Source organism: Triturus cristatus, chromosome 4_1 (genome assembly GCF_964204655.1).
Source record: "Triturus cristatus chromosome 4_1, aTriCri1.1, whole genome shotgun sequence".
NCBI classification, from domain to species: domain Eukaryota; kingdom Metazoa; phylum Chordata; class Amphibia; order Caudata; family Salamandridae; genus Triturus; species Triturus cristatus.
Genome location: NC_140585.1, coordinates 742,589,020 through 742,614,972, shown reverse-complemented (window position 1 = coordinate 742,614,972; position 25,953 = coordinate 742,589,020). Strand labels below are relative to the sequence as shown.

At 45.6% G+C, this 25,953-nt stretch overlaps 1 protein-coding gene and 1 long non-coding RNA gene across 2 annotated transcripts in view; one reads left to right on the top strand and one right to left on the bottom strand.

The window, feature by feature from the left end:
• Positions 1 to 25,953, bottom strand: part of LOC146855449 (stabilin-2-like) — a 1,111,419-nt gene that overhangs the window by 965,997 nt on the left and 119,469 nt on the right. Inside the window, exon 4 of the mRNA XM_085653245.1 lies at positions 18,999 to 19,084. Coding sequence (XP_085509371.1) covers positions 18,999 to 19,084 — 86 coding nt within the window. The remainder of the gene's footprint in view (positions 1 to 18,998; positions 19,085 to 25,953) is intronic.
• The window catches only part of LOC146855451 (uncharacterized), a 55,561-nt gene continuing 41,775 nt past the window's right edge, over positions 12,168 to 25,953 (top strand). Inside the window, exon 1 of the long non-coding RNA XR_014981328.1 lies at positions 12,168 to 12,496. This is a non-coding gene — a long non-coding RNA (uncharacterized LOC146855451). The remainder of the gene's footprint in view (positions 12,497 to 25,953) is intronic.

Genomic DNA, 25,953 nt, shown 5'->3' with positions numbered 1-25,953 from the left:
CTCAATACAACTTGGGGGCATATTATCAACGACCGGCGATAATTATCGCTAAGCGCACTTAGCGCTAGTATAATTATCACTGGCTAACGTGGATTTTTATCGCTGAGATATCGTGCTATTAGCAACGCTTATCTCAAAAGCGATAAAAATCCTAGTGCTAACTGCCAAACGTGAGATTATCGCTGGAAATCCAGCGATAATCTCGCAAAGTTTGGCGTTAGCTTGATGATAGGGCAAGACAAACTTAGCCATGATATCCACCTTCCACAGGATATCATGGCTAAGTCAGTCTTGAAGCAGGCGTAAGGAAATTAGCAATAACAGGGGTTATCGCTACTTTTCTTGCCGCTATGCTTCATAGCGTAGGGCTTGATGATAGGAGAAATGTCGCTTTGCTACATTTCTCCAGTCATGTCAGGGCAGGAACGCCCTCTTTGCATCTCATTAGAGATGCAAAGCTGGGCGTTCAGATTTCAGGTGCTAATGCAAGGTTTCACGCGATAGCGTGACCTTGTTGATTAGGCGATAAAATTATCGCAAAAGCGGCGATAATTTTTTATCGCCTCGTTGGTGATATGCCCCTTGGTTGTTTGTCAAGCCGACATCCGTGCTCTGCAGGGTCCAGATAAATACGGAAATTGAGCCTTCAGCATGCTTTGCTCATAGATGCGGCCTCTGTGAGAGACCACAAGATGCATCTAGGCTGATGTCATGGTGCTGATAGCAAAGTAGATGGCCGCCTGCTTCTAGGATAGGCCACAGGAAGCCGGCATCTCAAAAAGTAAAACTTCCTTCACGTGGTATGTGAATGAAATTTTATGGAAGATTTGAGTCACTCTTTTCCAAAGCACTTGAGGAATTATTGTTTTTGTCTGTTGTTTAACTGGGGTTAGTTGGTTATCTCCATGTATCCCCAGATAGTTTACCAAAATGAGAACAAGTGGGTGGAAATGATCACACCACACCACTTGCTTTTAGTGCAAATGTCTGCTTTTTTACAATTGGCAAGCAGAGTAGCTAGCACTGCCCTTGAAACACACAAGCTACCCTGTCAACTGGGCTAACAAAATGTTCTAAACCAACTAGTCTCCCATAAGCAACTCCTAACTCCAACATCCAAACCTCCCCAAACTTTAATTGCACACAACCTTTGAAATTCCATGAGTCCTTGTAGTCCTCACACCAGAACCCATATTAACTATCTTACCAAGCCTACCCTCTCTTGGACCAGGCCCGTGGCCTCGTCCCAGATCTTGGCTCCATTATTCATTACTCATTCTTACACCCTCCCATCTTTTCCCCTATCAGCGAAATGGTTTCCCTTCCTCCGATTGCCCTTCAGCTACAACAATACACATCAACAACAAAACCATCCAACAAAACACTACCCTACACCTGCTTTGAGTGCAAAAATCTGATTCATTTACAACTGGCAAGCAGAGTGCCTAGCCCTTTGGCTCAGCTGCACAAGCTACCCTGTCAATTGGGCTAACAAAAGGTTATTAACCAACCTGCCTTCCCTAAGTACCTTGTACCCCCAGCTTTCCACCCCCAAACACTTCTGAACTGCACACAACCTGTGAAATGTCATGAATCCTTGTGGTCCTCGCCTCAGAACCCACATTAACCATCTAGTTGAACTTGCCCACTCTTGGAGCAGGTCCTTTCCCCAAATCTTGGCCCCATTGTTCTTTGCTCATTATCACAACCCCACACCATTCCCCCAATCAGCTGAACAGTTTGCCTTCCTCCGCCATCAGGAAAATCCTCCCCCGAGTTGTCATTTGTATCTCCCCAAACCAGAACTTCTTATGGTCTTTCATCCACCCTTCTTGTGACCTCATCACCCCTTCTAAATACAAGTTATTGCCCTGCCTAAACAAATGCGGGGACTCGAAAAGAATGCTCTGATACGCTATCACCCACACTCCTCTCACCTTACAGAAACCAATAATCTCTCTATTCAGCTCCTTCCTGGCTCTTTTTTATCTCAGCCAGCTGCTGTGCGCCCCTCCGCAAACTCTTAGACCTAATCCAGAAAATAGCTGTGGAAATCCAGCTGACCTTCAGCATTTCCAAGTCCAGCTTCATGGACTTCAGAAAATCCAACTCAATGGATTTCACCACAAAATGTTTCACTAGATGAATGACCCAGCTAGCTGCCACCAAACTGCCTCTTGGTCTGCAAACCGGCCCACTACACCAAGGAGTTCCTGCAGATCCATATATTCCACAGGTGACACCCACACAAAGAATGCCTGCTGATTAAGTAAAAAAACTGTTTGTTCATTCTTTCTGAACATACCTCCACAAGCAACTGCTCCGCCATCTACCAAGGCCCTTCAGACTGTCTTCCTCATCCCCAGCAGAAAGCCCTCTGTGGCTTCTCCTATTCGAAATAAGTGAGTGTCAAAGTCCAGTGCCAGCAAGCACGAAGCCCAGAAGCACCTTCTAAACACTTGCCCCAAGCTTACTGCCAAGCTGTTATCTTGCAAGAAAATTTGGCTCTCACCACAGCCCCTTAACTCCAAAAAGGTCAAACCCATTCCTCGCCCAGATGGTGTAAGCATACTAGGAGCCCCTTAACCTTCTGCTTCATCTTAGACCTCCTCAAACAGAATGTAAAAGCATTTTTATGCCACACAATGTCCCCAATGCCAACTACAAACTACCTCCCCACCCACCAACTCTGAAACCCTAGAGGCACCTAGGAACATCAAACTGAATAGTTCTCTGAAGAGCTGCACCTCCCAGGTGGAAGCGCATACAACTCTCGCCTGCTCTACTAGTGGCTCCAGGAGCCTGATTGAAATTGGATGCCTTACCTGGGGCACCTTGCCATGCAGTCTGAACCAGCCATCTAATACCCTCCAGCCCAGCTCTCCTCCACTAGGGTCATAATCCCATATCACCATATAATGGAAATACTGCCAGCATGCCCCCTATGGTAACCGCAGATAAACCCTCCCCAAAATAAATACCGGCATGTTCTTGCATCTCAACCTTAACCCCACATTGTCACCACCGCGCCATCGGGCACCTGATACTATGAACTCTCGCCAGCCTTGTCGGTATATCTTCCTTGTGAAACTGGTCCTTGAATTTTCCCCTTAGTATATATGCTTTCACAGCTCAGTTGTCAATCAAGTCTTCTGGAACACAAAGGCTCTTCTTTGCCACACCGTGGGCCAAACCATAGAACCTTTCCCACTGTGAACGGGAAAAGTACACCAGCCACTCCAATATCCAGACCCACAATGTGCTTAATTATCAATGAAGAGACAGCTCCTGCAGTTTATACATTAGTTCCTGGGATAAATTCTCCAAATTCCAATATCAATGCATAAGTGGTTCATCATTTTATTGGTTTTGAGAGCACATAATAAAAATAGTGGAGGAATTGAACAGCCAAAACATGTTTTGCCCATCAGGCTTTCCCGCCAAGGGCATGCTCAAGGCATATGTCTTAAAAAATATTCTTCTAAATCCTATTAATAATCACATGAGCAGGAGGAAGAAAAATGGGTATCAATAAAATAATGAACCACTTATGCATTGATGTTGGCATTTGGAGAATGTGTTCCCGGAACTAATGTATAAACTGCAGGAACTATCTCTTCATTGACAATCATTCTCTAATTTGGGAGGACCTTTGGGGTGTAACCACCGGATGGCTTTTTCTGCATTTGCATTATGACTTAGGGTCTTGTCTGGTGTCATGTGAAACCACTACAGCTGTGTTGCGGGGATTATGCACACACACAGAACTATGCGCACGAAAACAGGACCTCAGTGTGTAGGTGCTAAGCCTTCCTACCGACTCAGTACCCAAAATCCCACAACCGACTAGCTATAGTGTCTCATTCGTTCTCCTACATAATCAGAAAGCTACAAATGATTAGACAACCCAGAACACAACACTCCCAACTCTCTCAGGAATCACAGTAGCAAGACATACCCTTTCGCTCACTCACTCGTACTTGTCCACAATAAGAAGAGACTGAGTCACTGTTATAGTTCAAAATGTTTTTTTTAACTGTAGTGCTCTATAATGCAGTATACAAGCCACTACCAGCAGCAAAATGCTAAATCTAAAACAGTTAGCATTGTAGGAAGTCCAAAGACTATGAAAGGGGATGTTATTGTATATAGACAGTGGATGAAGGACTATAAGGCCTAACCACCCTCTCCTTGGAAAGTAGACGTTTTATTAGTAAAGGAAGATCTCTGGGCTTTATCAGCAGACCCCATACCTTAGTGCCTAGATGGTAGTTTTACATCATAGGAACAGCATAGCTCTTCTCCCTGGAAAGGTACCGCTCCAAGTGTGCGTTAAACCAACATACAATCCCCTAATATCAAAGCACGAGTTTCCAGCAGCCGCAGTTGTGTAGCATGTTTTGACCAGAACAGAATAACAAGGGGTATTGTTTATCAACCTTGCACAGTGTGTTCAGACCAACCTCCAGGAACAGGCAGAGAATGCAGAAAGCTGTCAGTTCTCATGTGAAAGGCAGAAACAAAGTTGTGCAAAATAAAGTGACGTAGTAACATGCGCAAAGCAGCAACATAGCAGCAGAGCTCATGCTAACTTAACAATGTCGACAATGACCCCAACGGCCATATGGCAGCTGCACACCCCGACTCTAAGAGTAGCTGTCCACAGTGTGCTTAGCTTGAAATAAGATGTCCTTTTCCAAGCATAGCATGCCCAATTCTCTTAGAATCTTCAACACCCAAGCATCAGAGGCAGTCATCCTGTACACCAGATACAAACATCACCTTCCAGTTCCTCAACTCATCCCCACAGATGCCCTGCCAACAGCAATGGCAAAACATTCCAAAAAGACAATACTGTGGCCTTTAACCGTCACTCATCTGAAAACAAATCCTGTGATGTGGCTACACAGCCCAATGCATCACAAATGTAAAGCTTCTGCAAAAAAACAAGCCAGTGCCATCAAGCTAAATACAAAATGCAACCACCACTTTTGCGCCTGTCGCAGTTCATGAATCCCCAAAAATGTCAGAGTAATTGCCGGTCCCTTCATTTTTTCAACTGCTAGTGCCACACCAATATAGTCCCCTCAATGTCTTCTTCAATCTCACACACTCTCCCATTACCACTGCTCTCCCTACTATGAAGAAATCATCTCAGTAATGAAGAAAGTGCTCTGATGATGCTATTGTGCCAACCACCCATTTCAGGAAGGTGCAAAATTTTTCCAACACAGCACACACAACTGAACATCCCATAGGTATCCAACTGTCAACAAAGTATCACTCCTGAAACTACATACCACACACATGGAAATCATCTGGGTGCACTGGCAGGAGGATGAATATCCGATTTATTATCCAACTTGCTCAGTTCTGCACCTGTCCCATATCTTCCCACTAACTGAATGGGTGTGTTTAAACTGGCGTAGGACACTGACACTCCGCCTGGTCGATGAAATCATTCACAGAACCCCCTTCAATGCTAGACAGATGACGTATCAGCCTGAACTTCCCTTGAGCGTTCTATGTCACCAACCCTGCAGGGGCACCATACAGTTCCTCAATGGACAGATCGGAAATGGCCCTGCCATCCTAAAGTGACTCACTTCTTTCCACAGCTTCTTCGCACTAGCTCCGCCATCACTTTGCTGGACTTCAGATTGTTCGCTTGTTGGAAACCAAATTGAAAAGCCTCCCATAAGAAAGCTGCTGTTTAACTGTCAGGATATCTCTGTCTCTACCGCAACATTGCCTCCAGTGGAACTGGAATATCTGCCTTTTGCTTCCACTCCTTTGCCATCCCCAATGCCTGTCCCACCGAGGGGTGGGATTGCCCCTTGCTGTGCCTGCCACCACACCTGAACAGTCATGGCGAAACTTACAGGGGTACCTGAACAGGCTCCCTTGTTAAAATTCCAGCAGACCCCTAGAGGGTGCTGCTTGCCCATCCTCCCAACCCAACCCGCTCTGGTTGGAGCGACTCGGAAAGGGCTGGAAAGGAGTAGAGAGCCCACTTGAAGTATGTGCCACTTGTGCAGGTCTTGTATGGATTATGCACTATAGCCGAAGCTCCGGGTCTATATGTCTAGATGATTTCGCTGGCGTTCTGCTCTTCCATGCCCTGAACTGCTTGTCATATCTTAATCATGCCAATCCACCAAAACTAATGCTAGCTGTCCTAATGACATCAATGTGCCTCCATAAGGGCACACTCTGCTCTGGGGCCTTTTCACATAAGATGCTGGCTTCGGCCTCTTAGCTAGCTTTCCTTCCTCTGCATTTGAGCGTTCTTTGCTCGCTATGTCCCTAAGCAGCAATGTAAACAAATGGATACACTCATTTACCCTAATCTTATCCTTGCTCATCTGCATCAAATGACCCCCCAAAGGGTCACCTATGATCACGTGGGCCAATACCACATAATTCCCCATCGTTGTGGTGGCGTCACCCGTGAAGTCCTCCACTGGGATGCATCCTTCCGTGTTATTCCCCTTCTAGCCTGCCAGTATCATGGCAGGGCCTGTTCCCCTGCTGGACCAACTGCCATATTCTGTCTGCCACTTAACTGTGCTTTTGAGTCCTACCCGTGCACCACAACACCAACACTCCCCGCACCCGAGCCTTGGCTATGTGATTCCCTATTCTGCTGTGCTGCCAAAAACCTCTTCCATGATTCCCATCTTACTTTCTGCAACCTTTCAAACTCCCCCATGCCACCCAAAGCCCTGGATCCCCAATATCCCTGACACACTTCTTTCTACCAGCCGAATTCCTACCCCCATAAGTTCACCCAGCCATCATCTTGCTTACCTCATGGCCTCTCTCCCCAGGGGTGCTAGCAGTCTTCTCTTCTTGTTTGCTTGCTGCCTTCCTAATGCTGGTTTGGTCTAGGCCTGGGGGTAAATTCTGTTCCGCTTGCGGAATTTGCAGAATTTGGGTAATTTCACGTTCCGCGGAGAACGCGGAATTGCCAAAAATTCCGCGCTTCGCGAAATTTTTTGCTTGTTTGCGCTTTCAAAATGCGTCTTTGTGAGATATTTTCCCCCGAGCACGCAAACAGCATTTGCAAAGAGGAAAAAAGCATCGCGAACGGGCGGAACAAGCAATTCCACGTGGTCCTGGAACTCTGCGTGCTCGCGGAGATTTTTTACTGTTTCGCGGAGCTTTGCGTAGCGCGACTACCAAATTCCGCCCACCCCTCGTTTGGTCCACGCCATTCCTGCATGTGTCTCTTGCTCTGACATGCACCTCTCTTACCTGGGCTATCTTCCTCACTGTCAGAAGTTTTACCCTCCACCTGTTCATCTTCTGGACTATGGCCACTTTGTCGTGAGCTTGCCCCAGGCCAGTGCCAGCTCCTTTTACCTCTAAAGAGGAGGCCCGTCCCCCCAGCTGTCACTGTCATTCACACCAGGCAGGTACCCATCCATAGCCAAAGCATCCTGATGAGTCTTTGGAAAAAGAGGTGCTGGAAAGGCCTCAACACCTCCAGACCCTTCTATGCGTGAACACTGGCCATAGGAATTCCAAGCCCTCTAGGGGAGTTCATACCTAAAGCGCCCGCACCCCTCTTGTCTGCCAGGGCGCAGTACCATGATGACCTAGACTTCCCTCTCACTGGTGCAGCCATCTTGCACCGCTCTCCAGATCCCTCCATCCCAGTGAGGGCCCGCGCACCAAACTTACTTTGTGATGTCACAAAATGGTTGCCCTGGCTATGATCTGCACCAGGGCTAGCCTGGTCCACTCGACCACCTTCTTCTGACTGGACCCTGGCTCCACCTGAACTCCTTGTCCAATACATGTGCAACCTGGTAGTAGCATCACTGCTTTTCCCACAAGAACGGGTGGGAGGAGGAGCACAGTAGCAGCCCCCCCATCCTGCTCAGGGTCGCTCATGCTTTTTCCGTGCTTGGGGGGCAATCAACTTTCCTGGGGGGCAATCCACTCGAAAACACTGTTGCAGACACACCTGCAGAGGCTGAGCAGTGGAGGTCGACTGTGAACAACTCGACCCCCTTCCCCCGAATGATCGATGCCAGGGGGGAGGGGCCCCACTGATTCAAAAAGCGGGCTCAATTACAAGTTCTGACGGGGCGACCAAAGCCATCAATACACCCTTCAATCCAACAATTACTGACTTTTATTGGCATAATTGTAGCACCCAAAAATTAGACAAATCGTCACTCTCAGAGCTCAGCAGCAGCCACAATGGAAAGTGCTCACGCTACTGTATGCTCCAACGTTACCTGCGCGGCCCTCTGGCAACCACGTCGTGCTGTTCCTTCTCGTACCTCCCAAAGTCCCCGAGCACAGACCACACTGCGCTGTCCGTGTTTAAGTATCCAATTTTATGTCTGCCAAGCACCTCTACCACTAGACACTTTTGAGAGGATCTAACATGGGCCTGTGTCGATCTGCCACAAAGTATTAATTATACCAAAAATGGAAACTGACATAATTATAAGAAATATGTGCTTTTAAATCACAACTTTCATTACTTATTTTGTTTGCATAAGATATACATGTATATAAAAAAAAAACTGAAAGTGGAAGCACCTGGCAGGTATGACTGGTGTTGGGCAGAATGGTGTGGTGTCGGTTTGCCTGTGTGAATGTTGTCAAAATGAATGTTGTGTTTATGAGTGGTGTGCGCGAATGGAGCATGCCCAGGGGGCATAAAGATAAAAAATCCTCCAGCTTTCTCCAAGGTATCCCTTTATTAGTAGAGTGGTTAAGGATATTAAAAAGAAAATCAAGGGGGTATTAGGATATAAAGGTCCTATGAGAAAGCTGGAGGATTTTTTATCTTTATGCCTCCTGGCCTTTTTCTTTGAAGTGCTTCCTGGAAGATGATCGTGCCACCCTGACCTTTAGGAGTCAGGGTGAACCCAATGATGAAGCATGACAGACAGTCTGGGAGGACGTATCCTTCCTTTCACTCTTTCATACGGTGGAAGAACCTCTCTACCTTCAAGCTTGAGGAGCAGGAAGTCCAATCCCCTCCTCTAAGCCTTCTCTAGATCGGCACAAATACTTTACACATTGCTTCTAAATATGAGCTTGACTGCTCTGTGCCAAGCTACCAGAGGGTGAGCACAGGTTAATTTAGGGTTGCTTGTGCCTTACCCTGACTAGGTCTGTGGTTACTGCTTGACCAGGGATTATACCCCAGTATACCAGGAACCCAATTTCTAATAACAACAAAAAATCAGGGTTAACAAAGGTGTTCAGCAGGGATGTGTACTAGCCCCTACCTTTTCGGCAACGGTTGCATACATTTTTTCCATGTTTGTGAAAATGATGCCGCAAGACTAGCTGGAGAGAGGAACCCAGCCTTATTCTTCACTGATGATACCCTCATTATCTCAACGTCCTTTAAGGGACTCCAAACCCTGCTCGTTAGATTTACCACCTTTTACTGCATGCATGAGGTTTGAAGTAAACACCCAGAAGACTAAGTACATATGCTTCACTCGCAGGAAGAATTTCAGGGGAGATATGAGGTTGGGGGAGAGCCACCTAGAGAGAGTCAATGAATTTGATTAGCTGGGTTTTAGGCTCACAGACTAAATCATAGAGGTCAAAAATGACCAAAAGCCCCTTCTTATAATACAAAGGGCTTCAGCTATTTTTAAATTTGCTAACCACACTTCTGCTTATCCAATCTACCCTGCAATAGAAGTTTACAAAGCCCAAGTAATTATAGCCCACGTTTAAGGAGCAGAACATTGGGACCATTCTGATGTCAACTTCATAGGGATCGAAGGAAATACATTTATATGGTCGCGGACAAAACTTGGTCAGAATACCCATCTCTTACTTTTAAGATTAGATCGTGCATAAAAACCCATTGTAGAGGTCACTAAACTGAGCCAAATAATGTATTGGTTTCACATTTTGAACATTGACAAGTTAAGGCCCTTTACGAATGCGCTCCACAATAATATATTTCAGCCAGGTTGACAAGGGTCCCCTGGCTGAGTTACATCAAGAAGTCCTTGCTGGAATTCAGTTTAGGAAAATACTGGCGTAATCAGTTTTCCATTTGCCAGAATGCTGCAACCAGAGTGAAGGTTAGATTCTTCGAACCAAAGAAGATTATTTCTCAAATAAAATTCTCAATTCATCTAATAAACCTAAAGAAATCTTCTTTATTGTGAATGAGCTGTCTAAACCAGATAGGATCATGCCTGAGCCAGTCCCGACACAGAGTCTCTGTGACTCCCTGAACTCTTTTTTTCTTGAGAAAATCGCAGTCATCAAAGCCAGTATCCCCCCTGCAGGCCATCCATTTATGTTTCGAACACCTATCAGAACGAACATCAGTTGGATCACATTCCCTTGATTTCGAAGGAGACCTTTCTCGACTTACTCAAAAAGGTCGACTCTGGCTCCCCTACTGATTGTTGTCCCCCCCCACATTCTTCGGGAAGCTTTTTCAATGTGTCCTGACCCCCCTCTGTCCCTCCTCAACAACTCACTTAACGTTGGCATTGTCCCTGATATTTTCAAAAGTGCGGAAATCATCCCCATTTTGAAGAAACCTGCTTATCAACTAAGACGCCTTCAGCTGGTTCCAAACCAAGCCGCCAGACTTATCTTTCACCAACCCAAATGGCAGCACGTGACCCCCATAATGAAAAACTTACACTGGCTACCCGTGGCCAAAAGGTGCGCTTTCAAGTTGGGATGCACCATTTTTAAAGCTCTTCACGGCAGTAGCCCTGTCTTTATTTCATCTAGGATTCAAAGATATAACCAGTGGTGGCTCCACCATAGGGGTGTGGGGGATTCGCCCCCCTTCTTTCTCGCAGTGCGAGAAGCAGATAACATAAAATGGTAAAACTACCATTTTATGTTATCTGCTTCTCGCACTGCAAGAAAGCAGACGTGCCTCTGTGCCTGGTTGTGGGAGGGCGGTGGGCAGTCCTGCTCGAGGGCGGGGGGAGTGGCTTACCCACTGTTTTGGGTACTGACTGTTTGGTCGGCCCCAGGCCCAAACAAAGCAGTCATGCGCACTCCCCCTTTTTCTCTATGTAGGCTGCATGCAGCAGCCTACATAGGGAAAATGACCCGGCTGGGGCGCTCTCCGCTGCGCCTCGCCAATCGCAACGCTGCCATTGCAGCGTTGTGATTGGCTTAGGGCCGGGGAAGGAGGCTGTCTACTGGTTGCAGGAAAACAGCAGACACGCAACGGGACTCGGACCCGAATGCACCATCGCCACACTGGCCAAGAGCGGAGGTGGCGCCGGCGGTAAGGTAGGTTTTTCTTTTTTTCTTTTTATTATTCCTCCACCCGCGAACACTCGTGCCACCTCCCCCCCTCCGGCGAGCATGCCGGCCGCGGATGGAAACGTGTTAAACAAAGTGGATACATGAAAATCCCATGCAGTTAGATTTAGCATGCATACCGTGCGTCTCCAAAAACCTAAAGTATGCCGATAGGCTACTCGCTTAATGCAAGTATGCAGCGTAAGTCTGAAAAAACAAACAGCAGAAATAATTAACTGCAGTTTATGGAGGGGAGCCCAAAAGTGGACCCATCCCCAGACAATTGCAAAGGAAATAAATACAGCCTTTTTGCAGGCTGAGTAATAACATCGAGAAGTCATTCCTGTTTTCCACTGGGGTCGGTAGACGGATTCTGACACAGAAACCAATTTGTCTCGAAAACTGTCTGAAATATGTCAATGCAGACATGTTGTAGGAAGGCGATAGATTCAACAGGTGATCTCTGTGTCCATCGGCCGAAGGTCAAATAATATAGGAGCAGTCACTGCTCTTGCTGCTGAGTCAGTCTAACATTAGAGAAGCCATATTTACTGGTGCTGCAGAGCTTAGTCTCAGCCGGGAGTTGTCCCGCAGTGCTGTTTGTTGCTGAACTCAGTCTTTGAACACTCGAGCTGAGTGTCACCAGTCACCAGTGCTTAATTTGTGCCTGTGCTTTCCGGTGCTGAGCACCGGCACTTTATTCTTAGGGCCGGGTCTATTGTAGGGGTGGGCAGAATTAATCATTCATAAACATTCAGCACGGGAAATCCAAATTGATGCAAGCCGAATGCTTCAAATGTAACCCGTTCTCCTCGTTGTGTGGGGCCTGTCTTGTTTCAGGCTCTGCTGGTAAATCCTGCGCTTGTTTTTAGTTTTTATCAGGCTAGGGAAGGGGTAAAGAATCACTGGATCACCGAGGCAGGAGGAGCGCCACCACCCATTCTTTGCGTGAAGAGCACTAACGCCAAGACCAGCCGAGCGGCGAAGCCATGTACTGGAGTGGCCAAAAACGATGCAAAAAGTGGAGCAGGAGAGAAATAACACACACCCCTCTGTCGAGAACCATGCACATACAGAAGTGTACAAGTGGAACAGCAGAGCCTGGCGCTCCTCCCACAGGCTGGGCTGTGAGTTCCTGCGATGCCTCCTAAGCTCTGCTGACCATCCTCCCGAAGTTCACAGTCACCTGACCTGATTCAGCGCAGATCCCAAACATTGGCAGGTCTGAGATTATTTTATTTACATTGCCCTATCCAGCGCATGCAGTGAGAAGGAAACGGCCAAGAACAGAAACTGAAACCATTCAGCACAAGTGCTCATTCGCACCTGGCATTAAATGCTGTTTACTGCTGGCATGTTCCTCTGCACGAAGGCCATTCCTGCCCAGCCATGGACACTCATGTAAAGCGCTCCAATATCTTCAGTCGAGATAGCGCTATATAAAACTGAAGGGAAAAAAACGCGGTGCAGTTTTTGAGCATAAATCCCTTATTTCTGCCCCCCTCCAAAACATGCCCAGGGTTCTTCTGAGACACTACAGAATGCTTCTGAGAGAGCTGTAGGGTCCGGGGTACCATTTTATGCCAGGTGTGATGTCACGTTTGGTGCACAAGTTTGAAGCTGATCTGGCGAATATGTCATTCTCATAGCGCTATATGTTTTGAATGGCAGACTGCATCAAGAGAGTTGCTTATATGGTGATATTTATTGGTGGTAAATGGGCAATGTGGAGTGTCCAACAACTGCCATGTCAGTGTTCTGCGTGGAGGCACGGTGTTTTTTCGTTTTCATGCAAGTGTCGCAGAGGGTCCACACACAGTCTTTCCATGGCTGCTGGGCTGTCTTTGGCCCGGTGTGGAAGGTGCAAGAGAAGGGCACATACCACACAGGAGAATGTGCTGTACCTACTATTTGAATCAAAGCTTTCAAAATCTGTGAGACATAGTGTAGGCTGCAATTCTTTCAACTTTTGGAAGGGTGAGCTTCAAAAACTCAGGGAAATAATAGAAAAGATGAAACACATCAGATAGGTGGCTTGGGGAGGCAAATTTAGAGATGAGAGATGGTATTTCCATTAACCTAAAATGATTCTAGGCACTGTTGAGAAAATAACAGGAAAGTCAGCAATTTCCAAGGTATATGACGATGGAGAGAGTGCCTGGACGCAGGGCCTGGTGAGTCAGTAGAGCAATGTATTTATTGCATCGATCTGTGTTTGGCCTCATAGTCATAAGTTCAAAACCTTGCGAGGACATACAGGCTTTCATCCTTGAGACAATATCAGTATTCTTGAGTTAGAAACACAGGAGTGAACATGCGTTTCACAAAAAGTGAGGAACTGAAGCAAGAAAAGACGGTTCTAATGGATGATAGCAGGGGCATAGTGACCACTGGTGTAGCCGGTACAATGCACCGGAGCCCAGAGGTGGGAGGGGCCCAGTCTGGCCTGTACCAAGTGATAATATTTCAGAGGGTGTCTGTGCCCAGGATGTGTTGTCCTGGTCTCATCTGTGGACCCTAATGCTGCAGCTTAGTTTAGGAACCTGCACAACACTGGTGAAAAAATGTTGGCAGGCATTGCCGAGCTCAGCTTTACGGCTCTCCTCTGATAGCCACAGCACAATCAACCCACACAGGTGTTCTGCTAATTCCAGAGCATCAGGGCATCCCAACGTCTCTGCCAGTGCTGCACACACCTAATCCGTAGTTCTCACTGGCTGGGCAGTGGCCCTTCACTCACAGCTCTGCTGCACCACCTCAGCCCTGAAATTGGGCCTTTAACTGACACTTTTATCAGAATTACCAATTGCGATACCACAAAACATCTTTTGATAGCATAAAACCATAACACAGCTAAATAATTGCTATTGTGTGTCTTGAACAACACAGCAATGCATTGATGAGACAGGCCAAGAATAATACAGCCCTGTCACCCCTCAACTTTACATAATGCGTAATGAATTACTGTATAGGTAATAAAGCAGAGGTGTACTCTTTTCATGCTTTCCCTCAGTATCTACTTTTCTTTCTCACCTCACTACTTCCCTTCTCTCCATTCTTCCTTCACTATCTGCCTTATGTCCGTGTTTTCTCTTAATCGATGGCTTTACAACTCCCTCCCTTTCCCTTTCCCTTCCACTTTCCTTTCACATGCTGTCTGCTCTTCTTCCCTTGCCTTTCTCCTCTTTCCACTTTCCATTCTCATCATGTTCAACTTCAATCTTGCACTCCCAATCTCTGATTTTCCCACTTTTCTTCACACTCTTTGTCTACTGTAGCTATCTTTACCTTCAGACCTCTCCTCCTTCCTCACTCTCCCTTTTATGTTTTTCCTTCTTGAGCATATATGTATATCCACTTCAGGAATCTGTGTTTGATGTCAGGGTCATAAATTTGAATTTTGATGTGACCTCTCAGTCTTTTTCCTTTCTGAGGTCGATACAATTAGTTCCATTGAGCTGGATAACAACATTTGTATTAAGTGTCAAGGCCCCCTCTGGTGAATATGTGTTTTGCAAACATAAATGGCGTGTTAAGGACACAGATATGTATTTTAATCGTTTTTCAATTTCTTAGCAATATTACCCAGCCATTATTCCCTCTGTCCTTCCTTGACCCAGTACCTTTCATAGACGTATCCATTCCCCTGACCTCCTTTCTTTCCTTCATTCCATCTTCTTCTTTCCTTGTTCTCTCCATCAGCACCTCCAGCCATGCCTCCTTTCCTCTTTCTTGCTTACTTACACCCACATTCATTCCTCATCCTCCCTCCCTTGGTGCATTTCTTCCTTCTTCCTCCTTTCACTCCATACTTTCTTTTGATCCTGCTCCTTCCTTCATCCCTTCTTTAATTTCTTCTTTTCTTACCTTCAACCCTTCCTTCTGCTTGTCTTCCTCATTTTCTTTCTTCTTTCTATTCATCCATCACACATCGTCCACTTCCTTTCTCCCTCATTCCTTCTATCCCTTCATGTCTTCCTTTCACATTCTTTTCTTATTTCCTCCTTCTTTATCCATTACTCATTTAATTCCTCACTCCATTACTCACCTTCCTGCCTGTATTTGTTGCTGTCTTCTTTAATGTACTCCTTCCTTCATACCTTCCTTTCTTTTAAACAGCACAGTACAAGCACATTGTCTATAGTTTATAAAGCTGCCTCAGGCCCTCAAATGTCCCTACTAATGGTAAATTTTGAGATTTACACACATTTTCTAATTTGAGTTCTCTTTTAAGTTGTTGCCATAGGCTTCTCAAATGTTTAAATATGTTATATTGATTCGTATAGCGCATTAATCCGGTGAGGTCTTCGATGTGCTTATGTGAAGAACTAGGTCTTCAGCTCCTTGCGAAACTCAAGTGAGGAGGTAGCTCTAATGTGTTTAGGCTTGTGGACGTGGGTGGGACCAATGAAGGAAGTGGGTGGGGCCACTGGAGGTTGTAGGTGGAGCCGGGGAAGTGGCTGTGGCCTCCTAAAAAATGTGAGCACCTGCACTTCATATTTTACAAATTAAGCCTTTGCTCCGAGTTTCACAGAGGGGCAATCACATGCCTTGGTGATCTCAGTCTGTCTCATGCTGGAGCAGTCACATTTCTTGTCTCTGAGCTCAATCACATATCTCAATGTGTTTAGCGGGAGTTCATTTATTTTTCCAGGCAGGCAGCCTGAGAGAATGTGTGTGTTTTATTTTCTCACGTCATCTCTAAATGTTTTAAAGATTCACTGTGACCGTAGATGGATTCTGTTCTCTGCTGGTAGCTGCTGGTGGCTCCATGCCTCACCTGAACATTCATTCAAATCCAGGCCGCTGCACCATGCCCTTCAGCCGTTTTCAAAGGAAAGAGCATATTGTTTTCAAAGAGCTTCGCTGGCCTGACACCTTATGTATATTGAACAAGTGTAAATTTCACAATGGACTCTGTGACTGTGTCCTCCCTGCTCATCTAGTTCAACATAGTTTACAGCCCACCCTTTGTGCTTTGTTTGTTTTTGGCTTGACAAATGGCTTGCAGCCTACATTAATTGGTTTGATGAAAGCAGGGTCTTCCAAATGTAAGCCATAAAAGGCAAGCCATTTATCAGGACACAAATAAAAACACAGGGCCTGGTAACAGATTGAGGGGATGGCATCAAGGCCACAGTGGCCATTCCGGGCCTCAGGACTTTCCCTCAGAAGTCTGGAAGGGTGTGGGCCGGTTTTGTAGTAGTGCAGCAGTTTTAAAAGCACTGCAGAGTTCCTTGTATATTCAACAGTTTTCAGGCAACAATAAAAGTGCCAAGATAACTGGTGATTAATGTACCTCCTGGAGAGAGATCGAAGTGTTGTCTAGTGGCAGTTTTGACTCATCTAAGGTAGCACAGAGGGTTAATAAGCCTGCTGCAAAGCACGTGTAACATGCAGATCTCAGAACAGTAGTTTATGTTCCTCTCTTTAACAATTGCTTTATTAACCTTCTTGCTTTCTCAAATATGCTTGAAAATGCACCATTTGCCCACTATTTTTCAAAATGTTCATTGGGGGAGAACCCTCCTCATGACGGTCAGACACATTCACTATGCTTGCTCGCCGCTGGGCCCTCACCCTGAACAATTACGTCTCACCACTTTCTAATGTCACCAGCCACCACTGGATATATCCCCTCTCGGGATCTGCGTTCTTCTCACCATAACCTGCTGACCGTTCCCTCTTTTAAACGCAAAAAGCTTGGAGGCTTTCGATTTGCTGTCACAGGCCCACAGTTCAGGAACTCTCTCCCTGTGGAGATGAGACTGACTTCATCCTACGTACAGTTCAGAAAAATGCTCAAGACCTATTTGTTTGCTCAATCATAAAACATTTAATTTCAGCTTCCCGCAACCTTATTTCTGCCCTATCAGCGCCATGAAACCGCATGGTGAACGTGTGCGTGCTTTATAAACGATTTTAACATAACATAGATAATGGGAATCATTAATGGAGAAGAAAGAATCCACCATAGCGTTAGGCACTTTAACCTAAGTATTTGTGCACCACAAACTATTTTTAAGACTGAGGTACTTTTAAACTATATTATTCCACCATTTTCAGGATCCGTGTATTTGAAGTTCAACTATGGTGTTTTCCCGCTAGCTAGGTTTACATATAACCGGTCTTCATGTGTTGGTAAGTCCAAACAATGTCCCTCATGCATTATGGAACACACATATGAGGAGCACTTACTATTCTTTCGTGCTGCTTATTCTAAACCTAGAACGAAATATGTTGCTCCGCTGTGTCAGATTATGGGCATATCAAGTAGATTATGTAAAACTGAATCAAGCATTCCCATCGACCATTCTGACTCTAGCGAATGAGGTGATAGCACAGTAACTACCAACTCCAAATTTATTTATACAGCGTGGCTGACAAGATCCAGAATACTAGAGAGTTTGGTCATACTTAATCCACAACAAAGTATTTATTGTTTGAATGTATTCTCTTAATGTATTTGTCCCCTTTTAAGTGATTTTATATTTTTATTGACTCTTTCAGATTTATTTTGTATTTGTATGAGCTCATGTTGATGTAAAATTGTATATCTTGTGTTTTGTTGATGGATTTTATTATCTGATCTAACGATAAAGAAAAGAATAGCCACAGGTGTAGCATTTAGTCCAATCCTATTCTTACCCCAATCATTAATGTCACACTGATCCTTCCCCTGAATTTAACTTTAACACCCTAATTCGCTGACCCTGAAACTGTCATTGTAGCTTTGTCTCTGTAGTTGTACATAGAAGTACTGGATTTGATGTAATGGTATGTGTCGATGTAGTGGCTTCTGTGTGATGTAGGTCCTCTTCATTTAGATTCAGCATGACATTTCACAACATCTCCACCCACCCTACAAAGCTCATACATTTTGACAGTTAAAAAGCTAGGCAATCTTTATTTAGTTTAGCAGTTTGCTGACTCTTTGCCATTGAGCAATCATGCTTTTAATGTTAGATTAATGTATTTCAGGCTTGCACAATGTTTATATAAAGACATAAACGTTTCTTTGTTAAATGTTTGAGGAAATATCAGTGAGTGTTGGTTAGTTGGTGAGAAGTGACATCATGAGTTTTAGATTTCCTTTAGCTGCCTCTGATGTAGCTGCTACTCACAACCTGATATCTTGGGCCAAAGGCCATCCAGGGTGAGAAGGGGAGCAGCGAAGGTTTCCAGAGCCTCGGCTGGACCTGTAGTTTAAGAGGTCACGGCTGACATCTCCTTCATATGGTAGATTGAAATGAAATGGCCTGGCTGGGATATCTTTCAAGATGCAGCAGCAACAGGCTGACTTGAAGGGGTTGATCGTTGGCTTGGCTTCTGCTTGTTTTTGCTTCTGATCCACAGTTCAAAGAAAGAGGATCACTGTCAAATAGTATGGTTTGTTTCCGTGAGGTCTCCCATATGCCTAAAACTACCTCTGTGTGGACCTGCTTATTTGGCAGTGGAGAGCAGACATGTAGACTCGAAGCTTGTACCCAACTATATATTATCAGTAAGTGGAGTGAAAGATCAGAACCTTATTCTGGTGCTCTTGCATTCCTAGGAAGGCAAAGAAAAGAATAGCTAGTTTGTCAATGCTTCAGACAGACATTCAGAAGTAAGCAGTGCTTAAAATTAGTCCCTAATCTTTATATAGTACCAAGCACTATTTTCACTAAAGATTAGTTCTCTGTACCTAAACATGAATTAAGTTAGCTGATCACATTACATACTTGACAGGTGCATGTTCCATTCCCTTCTGCCCCTTCAGAGCAGGATCCTCGGTTGCTGCAAGGGCTTGCTGCTCCGCCTGGGCATGCTGTCCAATTTAAGCAAGTGACAAACAAAATGTCAACTTTAATAACATATATACAATTTATATTGTCAAAGATGGTGCAGTTACACACAGCTGATTCAGCAAAACCCTGGACATAGCAGAAGTGGCACTACATACACATTGACCTTAATGATGTCATAGGAAGTGACATTATATAACCTATGACCCCCCAACTCTTCCCAAGAAGTGATGTCACATTACCTTAACCACAGGGATATCATGATAGCAAACAAACAAAGCGAGTGAGCCTGGCCTCTTCTAGAGAGATTGCTGGAGTGGTTGGGTCCCTGCCCGTAGATAATTTCAAGAACAAGCATTGGTAAAGTCAAGAAGTCTCAACTATGCAAGAGCTATTGGCTTTGCCAGTGTGTTTCAGCCTGGTTATACATCAGCGTTGACACTGTTCAGCATGGCTAACAGTGATTGCATAAAGGAGAGTGGTTTGAAAGAGAGTGGAGTGGCATTGTGGCATAAAGTGTTGAAGAGTGGCCTAGAATGGAGTGGATTGTCGTGGAGTGAAGTGTTATGGAGTGGCGTAGAATGGAGTGGCGAAGAGCGTTGTGAAGTGTTGTGGAGAGAGAAGTGTGATGTAGAGTAGAACAGCATAGAGTGGAGTAGAGTGGAGTGGCACAGTGTTGTAGAGTTGAGTAGCATAGTGTCGTAAAGTGGAGTAGCGTAGACTGGAGTGGAGTGGCATTGAGTGGAGTAAAGTAATGTGGAGTGGCGTAGAGGGCATTGCGCACAGTGGATTAGAGTGTCATAGAGTAGGGTGACATGGAGCCGAGTAGATTGTCATAGAGTATCATTGAGTGGTGTAGTATAGCAGAATGGAATGACATAAAGTGGAGGAGAAGGTTATAGAGTATTGTACAGTGGAGTAGCGTAGAGTGGGGAAGAGTGCCAGAGTACAGTGGGATATAGTGGCGTGGAGTGGCATGGAGGGAGTTGCGTATAGCGTCATAGACTGGAGTAGTGGAGTACAGTGTCGTAAAGTGGCATATGGTGGAATAGAGTGTTATAGAGTGGAGGGGCTTAGAGTGGAGGAGCGTAGAGCAGGGGGCTGTAGACTGGAGGGGCGTAGACTGGAGGGGTGTAGATGGAGAGGCATAGAGTGGAGGGGCATAGAGTGGAGGGGCGTAGAGTGGAGGGGCGTAGAGTGGAGGGGCGTAGAGTGGAGGGGCGTAGAGTGGAAGGGCATAGAGTGGAGGGGCGAAGAGTGGAGGGGTGCAGAGTGGCGTAAAGTGTCGTAGAGTGGCATAGAGTGGAGTAAAGTGTTAGAATGGAATAGAGTGGAGTTGAGTGGAGTGGAATAGCATAGAGTTAAGTGTCCTAGAGTAATGTGTCAGAGTGGAGTGGCGCAGAGTGGAGTGAAAGGGAGTAGAGCGGAGGGATGTAGAGTGAAGGAGCATGAAATGGAGTGGCATAGAGTGGAGTGGCATAGAGTGGAGTGGCATAGAGTGGAGCGGTGTAGAGTGGAGGGGCGTAGTGTGGAGGGGCATAGAGTGGAGGGGCGTAGAGTGGAGGGGCGTAGAGTGGAGGGGCGTAGAGTGGAAGGGCATAGAGTGGAGGGGCGAAGAGTGGAGGGGTGCAGAGTGGCGTAAAGTGTCGTAGAGTGGCATAGAGTGGAGTAAAGTGTTAGAATGGAATAGAGTGGAGTTGAGTGGAGTGGAATAGCATAGAGTTAAGTGGCCTAGAGTAATGTGTCAGAGTGGAGTGGCGCAGAGTGGAGTGAAAGGGAGTAGAGCGGAGGGATGTAGAGTGAAGGAGCATGAAATGGAGTGGCATAGAGTGGAGTGGCATAGAGTGGAGTGGCATAGAGTGGAGCGGTGTAGAGTGGAGGGGCGTAGTGTGGAGGGGCATAGAGTGGAGGGGTGTAGAGTGGAGGATAGTAAAGTGTCAGACTGAGGTAGATTTTAATAGTGTAGAGTGTCAGAGTATAGTATTGTGGAATGAAGTGTCCTAGAGTGGAGTTTCATACAGTGGCATAACGTGGTATGGGGTGCAGTGGCATGGAGTGTTGCAGAGTAGAGTATAGTGGCCTAGAGTGCAGTGGTGAAGAGTAGGCTGGCGTAGATTGCAGTGGCCTACAGTGCGTTGGTTTTGAGAAAAGGGCTGTAAGTGCAGTGACCTAGAGTGCAGTGATGTAAAGTGCAGTGATGTAGAGTGGCGTAGAGGTGAGTGGCTCAGGATACATTGCAGTGGCATAGTGTGGAGTGGAGTACTGTGTAGTGGCGTAGTGTGAAGTGTTGTGGTGTGAAGTGGCGTAGTGTGGAGTGGCGTAGTGTGGAGTGGTGTGGCTTAGAGTGGGGTGGCTTAGAGTGGAGTGGCTTAGAGTGGAGTGGCACAGAGTGGAGTAGAGTGGCATAGAGTGCAGTGGCGTAGGATAGATTGTTTTACGGTAAAGTGAAGTGGCATGGAGTGTTGCAGAGTTGAGTGGTGCAGGGTAGACGGCAGTGGCAAAGAGTGTAGTGGTGCAGAGTAGGTTAGATTGGCATAGAGTGAATTGCCATATAGTGCAGTAGTATAGAGTGTAGTAGTGAAGAGTGCATTGGTGTAGAGTGCAGTAGAGTGGCTTAGAGTTGAATGGTGCAGTGTAAAGTGCAGTGGTGCAGAGTAGATGGCATAGAGTTTAGTGACAGAGAGCAGTGTTGCAGAGTAGAGTGTTGTGTAGTGCAGAGATGTAGAGTAGAGTGGCACAGAATGTATTAGATTAGAATGTATTAGCTAGATCACAGTGGGGAAGAGTAGACTAGACAGACATAGAGTGCAGTGGTGAAGAGTAGAGTATAGTGGTGTAGAGTGCAGTTGTGCAGAGTAGATTGCCGTAGAGTGCTGTGGAGTAGAGTGCATTCATTTTGATTAAAGTGGTAAACTGTGCAGTTGCGTGGAGTCCAGTGGTGCAGAGGATAGTTGATATGGAGTAACATAGATTGTAGTGGTGCAGAGTGGAGTGGCACAGAGTGCAGTGGCAGTTAGAGTGGAGCAGAGTTTAGAGGTGTAGAGTGTGGTGGCATGCAGTGAAGTGATGCAGAGTAGAGTGGCGTAGAGTGTAATGGTGTAGAGTGTAGTAGAGTGGCTTAGAGTAAAGAGGTGCAGAGTGGAGGGTTGTGGTGTTGAGTGCAGTAGCATAGAGGGCAGTGGTGCAAAGTAGAGTAGCATAGAGTGTAGTGGAGTACAGTAGAGTGTTGCTAAGTAGAGTGGTGTGGAGTGCAGTGGTGCAGAGTAGATTGGTGTAAAGTGCAGTACATAAAGTGCATTGGTTTTGAGTTAAGTGGTGTAGAGTGCATTAGAGTAAAGTACAGTGTTTTAGAGTGAAGTCATTTAGAGTAGAGAGGCGAAGAGTGCAATGGTGTAGAGTGGTGCAGAGTAGAATGACATATAGTGGAATGGCGCAGTGTAGATTGTAGTGGCATAGAGTTGAGGCGTGCATCGTAGATTGCAGTGGCATAGAGTGAAGTTGGCATAGAGTCATAGAGTGAGGTGGTCAAAAGGATATTGTTTCAAAGTAGAGTGAAGTGGTGTAGGGTGGAGTGGTGCAGGGTAGAGTGGAATGGTGTAGGGTAGAGTGCAGTGGTGTAGAGTGGCATATGGCATAGAGAGCAGTGGTGCAGAGTAGAGTGGCACAGAGTTCAGTGGTGTTGAGTGTAGTGTTGCAGAGTAGAGTGTTGTAGAGTGGAGTGGAGTAGAGTAGAGTGGCGTAGAGTGCATTAGCATAGAACTCAAAGGCACAGAGTAGAGTGATGCAGAGTTGAGTGGCATAGAGAGCAGTGGCGTAGAGTACAGCAGTGCAGAATAGAATAGAGTGGCGTGAAGTGCAGTGACATAGAGTGTAATGGTGTAGAGCAGAGTGGCTCATAGTGCAGTTGCGTAGAGTGTTGCAGAGTAGAGTATAATGGTGTAGAGTGCACTGACTTAATAAAGTGGTGTAGGGTGCATTGGCATAGAGTGCATTGCGTAGAGTGCAGTGGTGCAGAGATGCAGACTGCATTGGCATAGAGTAGAGTGATGTAGGGTAAAGAGGCACAGAGTGTAGTGGCATAGAGTGGAGTGGTGCGGAGTACAGTGCAGTGACAAAGAGTGGAGTGCAGTGGAGTGGAGTGGTGCAGAGTACAGTGCAGTGTTGTGCAGAGGCGCAAAGTAAAGTGGAGTGGTGTAAAGTGGAGTATGCATGGTGTGGTAGAATACTGCCATTACGGAGAACACATTTTCATTGAAATGACCATTAAATTTGCACAGACATACAGTTTAACTGATACAACTATGCAGTGCACAAACGATAATGAGTGGAAAAGTCATCACCTAGTGTACTGATTTTTTTGATAGTATTTAAATTTTTGTTTCCCCTGCACTTTAGAACTACCAAAAACATGTTCTTCATTTGTGCTTCCCTAATTCGAATATATTTTGAAATATCTGCACAGTTAATTTACAGACATTAAAATTTGGTTGTGTGCTAGAAAAACATAACATTTTTACAGCCTTGATCCAGCACATCCCCCCATACCCAGCATGATTCTCACATAAATCCTCTCACTTTGGAGTCAGCGAAAGAAAAGTAAACACCAACCTCCCTCAAAAGACACTGCCAGACATTTTACCCCCTCCGCTGAATGCACTGCAAATTTGCCAAGATAAGAACAAAACTTAAAGGACAATTTACAGGAAGGAGCACTGGTGGAAGAATACAAGGGTCCTTTGTAAACAGGATATACTCCATGGAAGGGATAAACTCAAGCTGGACAGCCTAAAGCAAATAAAGCCACAAAGCCAATGGAAAGCAAAGAGTGGAATGCATTCTCACTGAAGCTTTCTGAATGTCCAAAAGCTGTCTATAGAAAATCAGACCGCTGCTCATCTGCTAGGCTTCGTTGTAAAAAAGGGGTCAAATAGTACATTTTAAAGCACAATTTTGACACAAATTTCCTTAAAAAACATAGGCTCTTAAAGGGCATTCATTAAATATTCAAGTCCTTTCCAGGTGTGCCAAGGTAGAAATCCTCGTGCTCTCCAGGGGTTGACCCCATTTTCTTTTAAATGTGCTATCGGGCCACTATCTGTCCAAATTACCTCTTTTGAGCCAGGTCCATCGTTTTGCGATGGGTGCCCCTCATATACACGCATGCCGAAAAAAAGGCCAAAAATGACATACAATATGCCATGGCCAGAATGTTGCTATTAATGCTGTCCATCTTTAAAATGGACTTTATTATGTCAGAGTCAACAATTTTACATTGTTGCTCCTCCACCCTTAAGCCATGGTTGTCTTCCATTATGGTGAGAATTTCCTTCAATGTGCTACCAAATTTTCACCATAGGTGCCCCCCAGTGCCATGAATTTCTTCTGGGATGTCAGTGCAAGCATTTTTCCAAGGGTTCCCTAGTTGCTAAAAACTGTACTTGCATATTAGTACCTAAGCTGTACAATGGATGCCGATTATACCAAAAATGTCCCCAGTATGTCAATGTCAGTATTTTCTCAGAGGTGTCTGGAATGGTAAGAATTGTCTTCGGTATGTTTGTGCCAGTATCTTGCCGTAGGTGCCTCTATAAGCTAAGAATTACCTTCAGTATGCCATGGCCAATGGAAGGCTCGCAAGCATACTCACGTTTGCATACATTTCATTCACACTCATTCTCGTTCACTCATTAGAACTCTCTTGTTCTCATTTATTTACACAATCACTCATTTTAACTCTGACCCATTCATACTTACTCATACTTGCTCTCACTCTCCCTTTCTCAAGCCACTCCTACTCATTCATTCTTTCACTAATTTATTCATGCTTTCTCATTCCCTCATAGTCTCATTCACTTACTCCCTCTCACTTGTTCTCTCATTCCCACGCAAAATTACACTCAACCACTGTCATGCTCACTCATTTTAACTCACACTCTCACTCTAACACTCACACTAAGTAACACTCCCTCACACTCATTCTAACTCATTCATTCTTATTTACCCACTGTTAGAAATGGGGGTCTCTAGTTGGCAATGGTTTGCACCGTTGTTCAAGTAGGGATCCTTCTTCCTAGTCAGGGTGAGGGGGATACATATCTAAATTACCTCTGCTCACCCCTTTGGTAGCTTGGCACGGGCTCATCTCAGAGGCAGTGTGTAAAACATTTGGGCATTAATACAGTATTACAGTGAAAACACTACGAATAGACACCACACCAGTTTAGAAAAATAAGTAATCTTTATCTGAACCAAACGAGACCAAAATGACAAACATTCAATATACAATGATCAAAATGTGATTCTTAGAAGGTAAAAACAGTTCTATCCATAGCAAACTATAGATGCAACACTTTCAACAAAAAGTATCTTGTATGCGTCACAATCATAAACAAAAACAGCCGCAGGGAAGGTAATGCGTCAGTTCCTTACGCCCAGGGAAGGTGATGCATCGGTTCCTTACTTCAGGGGAGGAGATGCTTCGGTTCCTTACTGCCACGCAGGGGAGGTGATGTGTCGGTTCCTTACTGAAGGGGAGGTGATGCGTCAGTTTCTTACTGTGCGGGGAGGTGATGGGTTCGTTTCTTACTGTGGCCCCAGCGTTCTTGTAGACTTGGCCCAATGGTGCGATGCGTGGGGTTTGGTTCCTGATGCAGTGGCAACAGCAATGCTTTGGTCTCTCCAGCCCAGGAGCATAACGCAGGACCGAGCAGCCCCCGCGGGCGGGCCCCCTAAGCACCGCACTTCGGCCGGAGAGCTGCAAATTAAGTCCGAAGGAGGCCCCTCCACGTACCCTGCAGGGGGGCCCACTCAAGTTTCTTTAAGCCACTGCTCCAGCTGCAGTCCCACGACGCGCTGGTTCTTGCAGCCACATAGCAAGGCCTGCGTTGGAATC